Source organism: Notolepis coatsorum, assembly GCF_963971535.1.
Source record: "Notolepis coatsorum genome assembly, chromosome: 4".
Taxonomy (NCBI): domain Eukaryota; kingdom Metazoa; phylum Chordata; class Actinopteri; order Aulopiformes; family Paralepididae; genus Notolepis; species Notolepis coatsorum.
Window position 1 is genome coordinate 79,612,086 of NC_140168.1, and position 15,508 is coordinate 79,627,593.

Consider the following 15,508-nt stretch of genomic DNA (forward strand, 5'->3'; position numbering starts at 1 on the left):
AGACGAATTCCTGAAGGCTTTTTTCGACGAGGCGTCATTGCGAAAAAGTAGCAACGCAGTTAACCGGATGTGGAAGTAGTTTTTTCTCTGCTAAAATAGGACATTTCTCTACTGACTTCCCCCGGAAAACCAACAACTTTAATATCAAAAGAGTTTCCTGTTTCCCGTCTACTGTAAATGTTTTTTTTTGGAAGGGAGTTTGTTTGGGTGGTGGTTTTTTTTTTGGACTGAGGTGTGTAACGACGTGGCACATGGCGGACTCGCCTCTCGGTTCTTCTCTCTTTTTCTCGTCTTCACATCGAGGCGCGTAATAAAATGGCTCCTCGGCTCCACAGGGCTGAGCCGCGCCCGCGGAGAGAAGAACCCCCTGCCCGCCTGCCTGTCTCCCGGTCCCTCCGGGTCGCGATCACGAGTTGTTGCAAAGTAGCATCTATATCTGTACATATCCCCGGTCTACTCCTACTAGTTACGCTGCTAGTATGACTTACCATAGTGTCTTTATACCTTTATCACTACATAATAATACTATAACACTATATACATCTGATTATTGCTATTTTTGAAACATGCTAGTTTAGCATGTTTTACACTATATAATCTTAGGTCATGAGTCTTTTGCGTTCCAACTGAAACAAGACGTTATAGTAAATTGGTGCTGATCTCAACTGATCTTTAGTGACAGAGATGGGGCTAACCCACCCAGTAGAGATACCGCCGCCAGTCAATCCAGCTCTGTTATGGCTCTGCTCTGGGGGGCGCTTGTTCTCCGCCTGGCTGCCCTCGAGGCTAGTCCCATGGCGCGGTTGACCGAATAGCAGACGCAGAGCGCGCCCTTTTTTCATGTTGTTGGATCACAGTGGGTTACCAGATCACTGGGACCACAGGTGGTTATAGTTGATCCACAAGACGATAGGGAGTAGGTTTTATTTAGGTTACTAGAAGGACTGGTGATATGGGGGAATTCATTATCGTATAGGACATTGACATATAATAATAATCATTATTATAAAATTGACACAATAAAAGCAATGCATTTATTCCATAATCTGCTCAGGTATGGATAATGTGAAATCCAATAGGGGCCTTTTCACATTTTTCTCCATGTTGGAAGAGACAACGGTTGCTATGTGTTGATATATGAGAAATATAAACAAAAATGTGTCTTATTACTGGATCTTATGAACAAGTTATGGTGGAACAGTAATTCTTTTCCAATATTTCACCTACTAGCCTATACAGCTGCACGGAAATGAGACATTTTCTTTCAAAAGTGGTTATCAATGGGTACAGGCAGCCTTGTTGTAAGAAAGAGAACTACGCAAACACTTACAATGCCTCAATTCAGTGTTGTCCGATGGGAAATGTAAAATTATTGCCCAGAGGTTTAAAATCATAATATTTTAAGGAAAATTATAATTTACAAGTCTCGCACGGTAACTCTCTAATTGAGAAAAATGTATTATATCTATATCTATCTATGTGTTAATTTGTTACATTTAGTTTCACTAAGTTAGGAAAGTAATGTTTTAAGTCAAGCCTGATGTTGCCTTGCACAAAATAATTATCCCAGTCTCTTCCACACAGTGACAGTGAGGCATACAGTTTATTAATTGAATGAATGAAGTTTATTTTCTGTCTTTGTTTACAATAAATCAAAAACACACTTGTGATCCTTTACAATTCTTAAAAATAAAATATATTTTAATATATAAATAAAAACGTGGATTCAATTTGTAATTTTTGTACTTTTTTGGAGAAAAAAAAATTTGGACAATGGGTATCGGATCGGGATCGGTATTGGCTGATACCCAAACCCAGGTATCGGGACTGAAAAAGTCTGATCGGTGCTAGGGATGTCCGATATTATCGGCCGATATTGGCATTAATATGTGATATCGGAAATTATCGGTATCGGTTTTAAATTTTTATTTAATTTTTTTAATTTGTTTTTAACATTTATTTACCCAGACAAGCAAGTAAGAACAAATTCTGATTTTATTAATTGTCAAAAGTATGCATACTGTTGTGTAAATTCCACGACAAGAGTAATGTTAATTACCTGAAATTATTCCGTTTTGGGGGGGGGGTGGACACACACCCTGCATATATCGGTATCGGTTGATATCGGTATCGGAAATTAAGAGTTGGACAATATCGGTAAAAAAGCCAATATTACAACAGGCACAATCATCTCTGAAATATTTCCGGTATCACGCTCTGCCAGACAGGGTTGTCCTCTTAGTCCCGGACTGTTCAATCTATCATTAGAGCCTTTAGCACAATATATAAGACAATCCCAATCCATAGAACCTATCGTAATCAAGGGCACACAACAAAAAATTTGTTTATATGCGGACGATGTAATATTGTTCATGAAAAACCCCAACACCACATTGCCTCATCTGCTCAAGTTGATTGAGGACTTTGGTGATTTATCGGGATTTAAGATAAATTGGCCGAAGTCGGCTTTCCTTCCACTTAACACCCCTGCAAAAAAAGACACAACCCTCCCAGGACAGATACCGATGGTAAAACATTTCAGATGCTTGGGAGTGGAAATATTCCCTACCATAAGACAAACGGTGAAGCACAACTACACAAAAATCCAAAACAAAATCAAAGACGACCTTGATAGATGGGCAAAACTTAAGAACACAGTACAAGCACGGATATCAATAGTTAAGATGGATGTACTACCTAAAATCAACTTCTTCTGTTCAATGCTACCGTTACCCCCTCCAGAGGGTTACTGGAAAAGATTACACTCCTCCACATACAAATTTATTTGGAATAACAAACCACCACGTATAAAAAGATCCACCGCACAGAGAAATAAAGCAGATGGTGGCATGGCATTTCCAGATTTTTTCCTATATTTTAAGGCGTACTCATTAAGTCCATTGACAACATGGTTTGACTCCCAAGCATTAGCATCTTGGAGAAAAATAGAAGAAAACATAGTAGCCCCACATAGACTGAAGGACATAGCATACACTAAACTACCAATCAAGCACTGTGAACGAAAATTTGGCCCCATAATTACTCATGCGATCCGGATATGGCGTGAATCACAAAAAAAAAATCCTAACCCACAAGAATGGCACAATCATACTCCCTTATTCAATAACAATGCTCTCTTAATTGGAAAACGACCTATAAGATTCCCTATATGGGAAGAGCAAGGCATACACTCATTAGGGGATGTTTTTAACAAACAGGGTTTTTGTAGTGATAAAGAAATACGCAAAAAATTTAATCTCACCAAGTCCACATGGCTTTTTCACAAACAGTTAGAGCTATGTTTGAAGTCTCACGGTGTTCCATTAGACAGACCAATTGAACACCACAGATACCACAAATTCTTCTACTCAAGAGAGACATCGAGAGGTTTTGTTTCAGAATTTTATCATCAATTACTAACGTCCTCGTATGAAACCCTCCAACTTGACTCTGTCTGGAGGAGGGATATACCAGACCTGGAAAATGACTTTGATTGGCAAGGAGCCTGGGCAAATGTCCGACTTACATCAAGGAACCCGGATCATCAACAAATCAATCTTAACTATATTCACAGGACATACTTGACTCCTATAAGACTGTGCCGAATGGGGCTCAAACAAGATTCCAAATGCACCCAATGTACAAATGGGGACGAAGGGACATTTATGCACATGTATTGGGACTGCTCACCAGTTAAGGCATTCTGGAAAGATGTGACCCAACAAATATCAAAACTCGTATCTTGGAATATACCTGTACACCCCTCGGTATTATCCAGCTCCCGGCGTTGTCACCAGCTTGGCTGGCCGTTCACACTAATACAATTGGCAGTATTAGAGGGTGGGAAAGCTGGCGGGGTGGGTCCGGGTCGTTGTAAACAGCGACTCCTACAGTTTGGTCGGGGCGCCTGCTCAGCGCGGATAGGATCTAAGGGGGGTAGTGTGATCCTTCCACACGTTACACCCTCTCAGTGAGAGTCCGCGCTGCCAGGTGAAAAGAAGCGGTTGATTGGCTAGACGTGTGTCGGAGGAAGCATGTGATAGCCTCCACTCTCCCAGACCGACTGTGGGGGGTAAGTGCGCAGCGACCAGGAAGGGGATTGGGAATTGGCATAACGACTAACATTGGGATGGGAGAAAATCGGAGGAAAAAGGAGGGGGAAAAAGATTTAAAAAAAAAAAACGTTTACTATTATGTACCTTACTACTATTCTACTTATGTCTATACTACTACCTACTATGTCTACTACTATGTACTCGGAGTGTAACCTAGCACTCAAGTTCAACACTGCTAGATGAACAACATCACTGACCCGTAGCTGCCAGAGTTATACCCTTCCTGCTGACTTCTTGTACACAATTTGTAAGTGGCTTTGGATAAAAGCGTCAGCTAAATGACTGAATGTAAAATGTAGAGCTGACCTCGACTAGTCTACGAATCGATCGAAAGGAGCCGTAGTCGACTGCCAATCTCTTCTTCTTTTTTTTCATCGTTCCATTTGGGCTGTGGGGGGTGCTTAATGTCTGATTGGGCTGTGGGGGGTGCTTAATGTCTGATTTAAGTTACTTAAATCAGACATTAAGCACCCCCCACAGCCCAAATGGAATGATCCAAAATTACTGCTAGTGGACTATCGGCACATTTTGGCCAAGCCAATCATAGTTGACTATACAAATCCTCCTTAGTCAGGGACAGGCCTATTAAAATGTAAACCTCTCTGTCTCAGATGTCGTTGGTGGACCTGGGGAAGCGCCTGCTGGAGGCGGCCCGTAAAGGCCAGGACGACGAGGTGCGAAACCTCATGGCCAATGGAGCTCCGTTCACCACCGACTGGGTAAGTAAGAAATGCAGTTATTAAACTATAGTCAATTAGGCATTAATGAAAACGTGTTTCCATTTCTTATTTTTGGTGGTGGGGGCTACCCAGTTTAGATTTGAATCACTGATTGGGCTTTTCATTCTAACCATGATAGCCTTCGTTCTTAGTTACCAGCTCATCACTGACTTCATGCCTTACTTGGTTATTTGTCGCTGAGTAAAAACACATGGAGGACTATGAAGGTGTGATCCATACGGGAAAAAACTATAATCTCTCTCGCTCTCTCTTCTCGCTCGCTCTCGCTTTCTCTCCGTCTCTTCTCTCTCTGTCTCTCTTCTCGCTCTCTCACAAACTTCATGTTCAAGTTTCAAGTTCAAGTTTCTTTAATAGTTGTCATACAGAAGTACAGAATACTTTTATACAAAATGCTTCTTACTGTTACGCTCCAGAGACTGTGCTAGACAAGATAAGTAGCAAATAACATAGTATAGCATGTAAATTAGAAGTAGAAAATGAGGTCACAATGTTCAGTATAGACATATGTACAATGTTCGATGCAGAATAGACATAACTGTGTTACAATATACTATGCAGTGTACTAATATACAATACTATATAGTGCAAAGCAGAAATGGGATGAGGTACAATTTAGGTACAATTTACAGTAAGGTGTACGAGTTGTAGTGCAAATCCTTTATCAATAAATATATATAAAGTGTGGGGAGTGGGTGCTACAGTGTGTTTGTTTAAAGTGAGTGTGGATGTGTGTGCTATGTGCGTTTAATGGTTGTTGTGTAGTGTTCATTGTTCGTTGAGCAGCCTGATGGCCTGGGGATAGAAGCTTCTTCTGAGTCTTTCTGTGCTCGCCTTGAGACTCCGGTATCGCTTGCCTGACCGCAGCAGTTCAAAGAGGCAGTTGTTCGGGTGGCTGGAGTCCTTAATTATTCTCTTAGCCTTGCCCCTGCACCGCTTGTTGTAAATGTTCTGGAGGGTGGGGAGCCCCCCTCCAATTGTGCGTTCGGCTGAACGTGTCACTCTTTGTAGTCTGCTTCGGTCTTGTGCAGTGCTATTCCCAAACCAGGAGGTGATGTTGCCAGTCAGGATGCTCTCTATTGTACATGAGTAGAAGTTCTTAAGGATCTTCTGACTGACTTGGAACTTCCTTAGGCGCCTGAGGAAGTAGAGGCGTTGTCGTGCCTTCTTCACAACACTGTCAATGTGTGTGGTCCATGTCAAGTCCTCGGATATGTGGGCTCCGAGGTATTTAAAGCTGTTCACTCTCTCAACCGGTGCCCCGTCGATGCTGAGGGGGCTGTAGTCCTTGACCCACGACCTCCTGAAGTCCACAATCATCTCCTTTGTTTTGCTGACGTTCAGGGAGAGGCTGTTTTCCTGGCACCATCCCGCCAGGACCTTGACCTCTTCCAGGTAGGCCCTCTCGTCGTTTGCAGAGATCAGGCCCATCACTACTGTGTCGTCAGCAAATTTGATGATTGTGTTGCTACTCCGCTGAGCCACACAGTCGTGTGTGTGTACAGGGAGTAGAGGAGGGGACTCAGAACACAGCCCTGGGGGGCCCCTATGTTGAGGGTGATGGATGAGGAGGTGCAGTTGCCTGCTCTCACCACCTGGGGTCTGCCCGTCAGGAAGTCCAAGACCCACTGGCAGAGGTCATAGTTCAAGCCCAGGTCCCTGAGCTTGGCTATGAGTTTGGAGGGGACTATGGTATTGAATGCCGAGCTGTAGTCGATGAATAGCATTCTCACATAGTTCCCCTTCCTCTTGTCCAGGTGTGATGCTGCTGTGTGGTGTGTGCAGCACATGGGCTATGGCGTCCTCCGTGGACCTGTTGGGGCGGTATGCAAATTGCAGGGGGTCCAGGTTGATGGGGAGGGAGGAGCAGATGTAGCCCTTTACTAGCTTCTCAAAGCACTTCATGGCTATGGAGGTGAGAGCTACAGGGCGGTAGTCGTTGAGGCAAGCAGGCTTGGATTTTTTGGGTACAGGGATAATAGTGGACTTCTTCAGGCAGGTGGGGATGACAGCCTGTTCTAAGGACAGGTTAAATATGTCAGTGAATACCGGGGCCAGTTGGTCGGCACAGACTTTTAGGACGCGGCCGGGGATGCCGTCCGGTCCTGCTGCCTTCCTGATATTAACTTTTTTAAAGGTCCGCCTCACCTCATGCTCTGTTACCCTGAACACTGAGTCTCCATCAGCAGCAGACCCCCCCCCCCCCCCCCCATTGCCGTGGCTTGTGGGCTGGTGTTGTTATTACCAGCATCAAACCTTGCATAGAAGGTATTGAGGTAATTTGCTAAGGAGATGTCACTGTTCAGTTTGAGGGAGGTGCCTTTGTAGTCTGTCATCGTTTTGAGCCCCTGCCACATAGCTCTGGAGTCAGCCTGTTCAAACTGGAGTTCAATTTTATCCATGTAGCGCCGTTTTGCCTCTATTACTGTCCTCCTTACGTTGTATCGCACCACCTTGTGGTCATTCATGTTGCCTGCCACCAGGCCGTCGTTGTATGCTTTGGTGCGCGCTTTCAGAGCTTCACGGACGGATTTGTCTACCCAGGGTTTTTGATTTGGGTAAACTTTAATTGTGGTAGTGGGGATTGTTTCTTCCACCAAAGTACGAACAAAGTCCAGCACTGTCTCCGTGTAGACATTAATGTTATCTGTGTCGCGGAACACGCTCCAGTCTGTGCACTCAAGCGCAGCTTGGAGCGTCTCCTCTGACGCCACATCCCATTTCTGCACCTCTCGCGAGACTACCGGTGTGCTTTTGATTTTTTGTTTGTACTTTGGAGAAAGCAAGATGGCCGCGTGATCAGATTTCCCGAAGCCACTAGCAGCCTGAGACTTGTATCCACCCTTGAATTGCGTGTAACAGTGGTCTAAAATGTTACCGCCTCTGGTGTTACAAGTCACATGCTGAAAGAAGTCAGGCAAAACCTTTCTCAGATTGGCGCTATTGAAATCACCCACTACTACAATGGCGGCGTCAACGTTCGCTGCTTGGAGTTTGTTTACCTCGTTGTGGAGCCTGGAGAGCGCGGCACTATTGCTGGCTTGCGGTGGAATATACACTCCGACCAGGATGATCGCCGTTAACTCCCTCGGGAGGAAGAAAGGTCGACACTTGATGGTTATATATTCCAGGTTGGAGCAGCAGTGGTTCGATAATTCCTTCACGTTGGCTGGATCGCTCCAATTGTTGTTCAACATGAAGGCGATACCACCTCCACGCTGTTTGCCGGATTCTGCTGTTCTGTCCTTGCGGTGAATGAAGAAGTGATCGGCCGGTTGGATGGCGTGATCTGGGATTTCTGGCGACAGCCACGTTTCAATGAAGCAGAGAACATTGCAGTCTCTAACGTCTCTCTGGAATTGAATCATACATATATACCTGTTATGTCTTATTCTTATTACTGTATTATTGCACAAATGTCTTATTCTCATCCTATTGGATTCTTATTATTGTATTATTGCATTATTGTATTATTGCACAATCGTTGCAGGCAAGACCCCCGCATTTCACTGTATGCTTGTATGCCGTGACAAATAAAACTCTTGACTTGACTTGACTCTCTTCTCGCTCTCTCTCTCTCCGTTTTTTCTCTTGCTTTCTCTCTTCTCTGTCTCTTCTCTCTTCTCTCTCTCTCTCTCTCTCTCTCTCTCTCTCAGTTGGGTACCTCTCCCCTCCACCTGGCGGCGCAGCACGGTCACTACTCTACAGCCGATGTGCTCCTCCGAGCAGGCGTCAGCAGGGATGCCCGAACCAAGGTGGACAGGACCCCTCTGCACATGGCCGCCGCAGAGGGTCATACAGTCATCGTTGAGCTACTAGTCAGAGTAAGACTTGTTTATCTAGTCAGAGTAAGACTTGTTTATCTGGTCAGAGTAAGACTTGTTTATCTGGTCAGAGTAAGACTTGTTTATCTGGTCAGAGTAAGACTTGTTTATCTGGTCAGAGTAAGACTTGTTTATCTAGTCAGAGTAAGACTTGTTTATCTGGTCAGAGTAAGACTTGTTTATCTAGTCAGAGTAAGACTTGTTTATCTGGTCAGAGTAAGACTTGTTTATCTAGTCAGAGTAAGACTTGTTTATCTGGTCAGAGTAAGACTTGTTTATCTAGTCAGAGTAAGACTTGTTTATCTGGTCAGAGTAAGACTTGTTTATCTAGTCAGAGTAAGACTTGTTTATCTGGTCAGAGTAAGACTTGTTTATCTAGTCAGAGTAAGACTTGTTTATCTGGTCAGAGTAAGACTTGTTTATCTGGTCAGAGTAAGACTTGTTTATCTAGTCAGAGTAAGACTTGTTTATCTAGTCAGAGTAAGACTTGTTTATCTAGTCAGCGTAAGACTTGTTTATCTAGTCAGAGTAAGACTTGTTTATCTAGTCAGCGTAAGACTTGTTTATCTAGTCAGAGTAAGACTTGTTTATCTAGTCAGAGTAAGACTTGTTTATCTAGTCAGAGTAAGACTTGTTTATCTAGTCAGAGTAAGACTTGTTTATCTAGTCAGAGTAAGACTTGTTTATCTGGTCAGAGTAAGACTTGTTTATCTGGTCAGAGTAAGACTTGTTTATCTGGTCAGAGTAAGACTTGTTTATCTAGTCAGAGTAAGACTTGTTTATCTAGTCAGTGTAAGACTTGTTTATCTGGTCAGAGTAAGACTTGTTTATCTAGTCAGAGTAAGACTTGTTTATCTAGTCAGAGTAAGACTTGTTTATCTAGTCAGAGTAAGACTTGTTTATAGCAGAGTCGCAGTCATCGTCAAGCTACTAGTGAGAGTACGACTTGTTTATAGCAGTCATACAGTCATCGTCAAGCTACTAGTGAGAGTACGACTTGTTTATAGCAGTCATACAGTCATCGTCAAGCTACTAGTGAGAGTACGACTTGTTTATAGCAGAGAGTCATACAGTCATCGTTGAACAACTAGTGAGCGTACGACTTGTTTATAGCAGAGTCATACAGTCATCGTTGAGCTACTAGTGAGAGTACGACTTGTTTATAGCAGAGTCATACAGTCATCGTTGAGCTACTAGTGAGAGTACGACTTGTTTATAGCAGAGAGTCATACAGTCATCGATTATCAGGTCAGGATACGACTTGTTTTATACCTGTCTGCAGTCCACTTTGTTAGTGGTCAGTTAAAACTGACTTTATAAATAACCAATTGGTTATTAAATCTGAATATAAATGAACAATCAGTGACTTTATAAATAACCAATTGGTTATTAAAACTGAATATAAATTAACAATCAGGGACTTTATAAATGACTAATTATGGCCAATGAGCTGTGTGTGCACCATATTAGTACGCAAGACACATCTCCAGTCTCTTTCTTCATCTTTCTTTTCTGTTCTCCAAGCTGTTAACAGACTGTTATGCTACATGGCTAGCTAGCGAGCTGTACCCAGCATGCCGTTCAGCGGTGTATCAGTTAATAGGGTCCCCTCTCCATACACTACACAGTGTAGGTTCCGGTAAGAACAAGGGAAATATGATTTTTGAGACTACTATTTGCCTAAACAAATGTTTTTTTTAAATAATCAAAAACGATTAGAATATTCGAAAATCGATCTGCACAGGCATATATCTTCTGTAAAACTGTGTGTGTGTCATTATCATTGAGCTGTTTGTCACCATGACGACCCTTTCTAGGGGGTTCTGTGTGTGTGAGAATTTAATCCACTAAGTATACCTCTTCCTTGGAGACTAGCTGTGCTCTGATCTCTGTGTTAGGGGTGGGACAAAAAAATCAATACTGCGATATATTGTCATACTTCCTTGTGATACGTTATCGTTACACCGTTGTCAAGTATCGATATTTAAAAAAAATATATATTGTTGGTTTTTTTGCTTGACAATCCCATTTTACTGCAATATAAAAATGGGATTTAATTATTGGAATGAGGTGACCAGACTGAAAACATTATCTTAATAGATAAAACAGAAGAAATAGGCGGGTTTTGGCAGTCCTGACTGGTGGCAGTGATGGGATGTTCATTCTAGAGAATAGCCGGCTTCTCTTTCGCCTCTTTTTCATGCTGTGGTTGAGAGTGATACATGGTGGGCGGCTAGGTGGTGTAGTGGGCAGACCCCCGCCGCTGAGAGATCGCGCTGTGCAGGTGAAAAGATGCGACGGCTGCTTCCTCGAGTACCGGAGGGGACACGTGATGCAAGGCTTCGTCCACATTGCAGCCGGCTTGTGGGAGGCATGGCCTAACAGCGTTCGAGACAGGGGAGGGTAGAATTGGACGATACGAAATTGGGATGGGAGAAAAATAGAAAATGGGAGAAAAAAAGTAGATACAAAAAAATAGTGATACATGGTTATGATGATCAGGTTTTTATGCACCAGAGTCTCCTGAACACAGAGACAGCATACATATGCTGAGCTATGGTAACTTTCACGCACTGTAAAGGTGCTCCCATAGTCGAGCGGACTGTACACGGACTGGACTCTGCGGAGGTCCACAGTACTGGACTCTTTGAGCTTTCATAGTCGAGCGGATCTCCGCGGACCAATTTCCTACATGTCTCACGCCAGTTTACACCTTGCGCCAGTTTGTGTGACACCAAGTGGGCGCCGCGGACATCCGCGCGTCAGAAAATAGGAGCTTCGCACTTGGACTCTGCTTTGGGTCCGCTTTGAGTACCCTTTGGGTCAGCTTTGAGCCCGCGGGAGTCTGCTCCGTGTACGGTCCGCTCGACTATGGGAAGGGCTTAAGCTTCTTTTATGTCATCACTAGGCCAATGAGAATGCTTCTTCAGAAATAGTGGCAGAATACACAAGACCAAATAAGAAATAGGTATCGGTCACATAGTTGGGGTTGGATTACAGCTCAACACAGACTCTTGTCTCCGTTGTATAGGTCCACAAGAATGTATGACATTCCCTGCATGAACACACATCAGAATACAGGGCCACCACAGTAAATAACAGTTGATTGTACACACTTGTTTTTTTTTTTTTAAACTTTGACCAGTCAGCTGGTTCTTTTCGCGTTTATCGCTTTTTCTGGTCAAGTATGACCGACAGATACAGGTTGAATGGGGTATAGATGGGGGGAAAGACACTCTGAGAAAATACGGCGAGTCCGGGAGTCGAACTTGTGTACCCCAGATCCGTGACGCGCACGGTTGTCCCCGACGTCGAAATAGCGTTCGAGGTACGCGGTGAGCTACTGGAGCTCCCCTGTACACACTTGTTTAAGTCATTTACAAGATAGATTATAGATAGATAGATAGATATGGTAGAATTTATAGATACTGTAGATACTTTTATGGATAGTCTTATTAGCAAAAGACCTGCTAAATCCTGACGGCACCTACCCCCTACCAGTGAATGCCTCTCACCTGCAAAAGGTGTTAGGTGGCAAAGGCCAGTGTAATTCTGCATGCATCTTAAGAGAACAGCCAACAGCCCCTTTGAGGCTCTGTAGCTCAAAACGGGCTATTGTGTTATCAACTTTGTTTGACATAGATTGAAAAGTATCTGCTCGGTTTGTACAAGTGACTGCTTATTTTGTAGGTAAGAACTTGTACTTTGATATAATGTAAAAAGAAAATGTGTATATATATATATGTATATATATTTGAAGCTTGCTCGATGTGACCCTATTATCCGCTCCTGGTCACAGCTGCAATGAGAAGCCAGTGCAGCTCTCTAAGAAGTGATGTAACATGGGCTGACCTTGGTAAGTTGTAGATCAGACGGGCCACTACGTTCTGTATGATTTTAAGTGGCTTGGTGGCGGTAGTTGGTAGACCAGATAGCAGTGCATTGCAGTAGTCGAGGCGAGACATGGCTGTTGATTGCAGGAGGAGTTAGGTGGCTTCTTTTGTCAGGAAGGAGCGGATCCTTCTGATGTTGTTTAGGAGGAATCTACAGGTTCTGGACGTTGAGGTAGTGTGAGCGGAGAGGTTCAACAGGTTCAAGGACTACACCTAGGTTCTTGGTGGTCTGGGATGAAGCCACGGCTACATTCTCCACTGTGATCGAAAGGTCGGTCAGCAGGGGTGAAGTAACTCTGTTTTGTTTAGGTTCAGTTTGAGGTGGTTGGCCGTTATCCAGGTGAAAATGTTGGACATGCAGGTCAAGATCTGCTCAAAGACTTGGATATCTGAAGGAGGAAAGGAGAGGAAGAGTTGAGTGTCATCGGCATAGCAGTGATATGAGAAGGCATAAACCTTGATAATGTTACCCAGATATTTGGTGTAGAAGGAGAAGAGAAGGGGTCCAAGGACCGAGCCCTGGGGGACACCTGTCTGTAGGGGCCGACAGGGTGCCTCAGATTCAGATTCCTTTATTGTCACAGCTTTTTAAAATGTGCATACATTCCGAAAACGTGAGATGCTTGTTTTCTTTGGCTCCTCAACCGTAGTAGTGTGCTATACAACAATTAGACTTTAAATAATCCTATACTATACAATATAACTTTACTGGAAAAAAAAACATTTTGTAGCAGCAGTGTGTGCGTGTGGTGTGCAAGTAATTTAAGGTGCTTTGTGTGCATGTCCATGATGGTTCAGAGTCTCTCAAGTCAGTAGTAGCCTGTTGGCCCGGTGGAAGTAGCTGTTCAGAGTTCTTTTGGAGGTGGATCTGAGACTCCGGTACCGTCTGCCAGACGGCATGAGCTCAAAACAGTTTGTGGTTGAGGTGGCTGGCGTCTTTCAGAATCCTGTGTGCCTTGCTGACGCACCGCTCAGTGAAGATATTGTCTATGGAGGGTAGTTTGCTTCCACAGATCTTCTCGGCTGTTCGCACTACTCTCTCCAGTGCTCTGCGGTCGCTTTGGTTGGCATTTCCAAACCATGCGGTGGTGCATCCTGTCAATATGCTCTCCGTGGTGCCTCGGTAGAAGGCCCTGAGGATCTATGGCCTCATGCCAAATTTCTTTAGTCGCCTGAGGTGGTAGAGGCGTTGTTGGGCCTTCTTCACCACGTGGCCAGTGTGCACTCCCCAGTCCAGCTTCTCGGTGATGTGGACCCCGAGGAACTTGAACCTCTCCATGATACTTGGTAGGAGCGGTTGTCAAGGTAGGATGACAGTCATGCCAGCGTAGAGCCTGCAACTCTCATGCCTGTGAAGGATGCGAGGAGGATCTCATAGTTGACTGTGTCGAAGGCTGCTGACTGGTCCAGGAGAATCAGGACAGAGGAGAGTCCTTTCGCTCTTGCTAAGTGAAAAAAGATGAGGCTCTTGATTCAGCATTTGGAATGGGTGGGAGTTGGGAGAAGCAACTGCAGATGTTCTCTACCTTTTTCTCAAAGAAGGTGGCAAAGTCTTTTGCAGAGAGAGGCGAGGGAGGACATGGTGGCGTGCAGTTTGCGGAGGTTCTTAGCCGAGGCCTCGATCTTATGGTGAAAGTAAGTATCTATGCATCTGTCTATCTTTCATTGTTTCTTTCTTCTCTTGCTTTCCTCCCTCTCTCCAGAGTGGGGCGGACATTAATGCCAAAGACATGCTGAAGATGACTGCCCTCCACTGGGCAGCTCAGCACGGCCACCAGAGAGTAGCCGAGACCCTGGTGAAACACGGCGCTGACGTCCACGCTCTCAGCAAGTTTGACAAGACGCCCTTCGACATAGCCATGGATATCCAGCACGACGACCTGATGCTGCTCCTTCAGGTACCGGGGACAGAGAGCAGAGAAAATAGGAAATGTGTTATGGATGGACATGAGTAATTGAGTACTCACCGTTTCAACTGAACTTGAGTGGTTTTTGAGGGTGCTCGATTTATTTTTGTGTCTTCAAAAGTGCTTGTTTGTGCCACTGAAACAGAAATCTCGCTCTGAAATCCTGTGAGGTGTGAGTTAGCTAGTTTAGCGTTATCTAAAAGGTAAAAACAGCGGTTTGTGTTCGTGCATTTCCAAATAGCGCAGACAACATGTCTCCCACTTTGCGTAGCATTGATATGGACATGCTGTTCCATGAATTGAGAGACCTGTTGTGGACAGAGTGGCGGTAAGATAATTATTACAAATGATAACTGACTAGACTTGTCTCAATTGACTGAAGCATTAAGCATCGGTATTGCTGTTAGGCCTGGGCGGTATAATTTTTTTCACACCGTTATACCTTGATGACCTAATACCCCGGTGTACGGTATATGACGGTATGACTTTCATTTTCATCAGCGGGGGGGGGGGGGGGGGGCGGAGGGGGGCAACCCGTGTTACCAAGTAAACAAATCGCGGAGATGGCCAGTTAGCCCGCAGCATCCGAGTGCTACTATCATTCGCTCTCAGAATGGTAGCCACTAGCCAGAAGCCCACAGCATCCTAGTACTACTAACGTTAACTCTCAGAATGGTAGCCAGGAGCCCCGCAGCACCCTAGTACTAGTAACGTTAGTATTGTGTATTCAAAAACGCACCGGACTGCGACGTAACGTTTTACCGTTTATTTGCTTGCTCCACCAGTCCACAACAACACACACTCTCGTTACCACAACGCTTTACGGTATTTTCACAGCACTGTCGCAACATTACCGTAAAGTGTGACCACCGTTGTGATACACATACACAACAGTTAGCTCTCAGAACAGCCAGTTAGCCCGCAGCACCAGGCAGCAACGGTAAGCGTGTCTCGACTCTCATTTAATTTCCAGTGAAGCGGGGTTTCCCCTCCTCCTCCTGTGTGTAGACAACCAGCTCTGCGGCTCGCTCC

General features: G+C 44.4%; 1 protein-coding gene across 3 annotated transcripts in view; it reads left to right on the plus strand.

Moving 5' to 3' along the window:
- Positions 1 to 15,508, plus strand: part of gabpb2a (GA binding protein transcription factor subunit beta 2a) — a 29,384-nt gene that overhangs the window by 710 nt on the left and 13,166 nt on the right. For all 3 annotated transcript variants that reach the window (XM_084312949.1, XM_084312951.1, XM_084312950.1), the window contains exons 2-4: positions 4,727 to 4,834; positions 8,509 to 8,676; positions 14,273 to 14,467. In XM_084312949.1, coding sequence (XP_084169075.1) covers positions 4,727 to 4,834; positions 8,509 to 8,676; positions 14,273 to 14,467 — 471 coding nt within the window. The remainder of the gene's footprint in view (positions 1 to 4,726; positions 4,835 to 8,508; positions 8,677 to 14,272; positions 14,468 to 15,508) is intronic.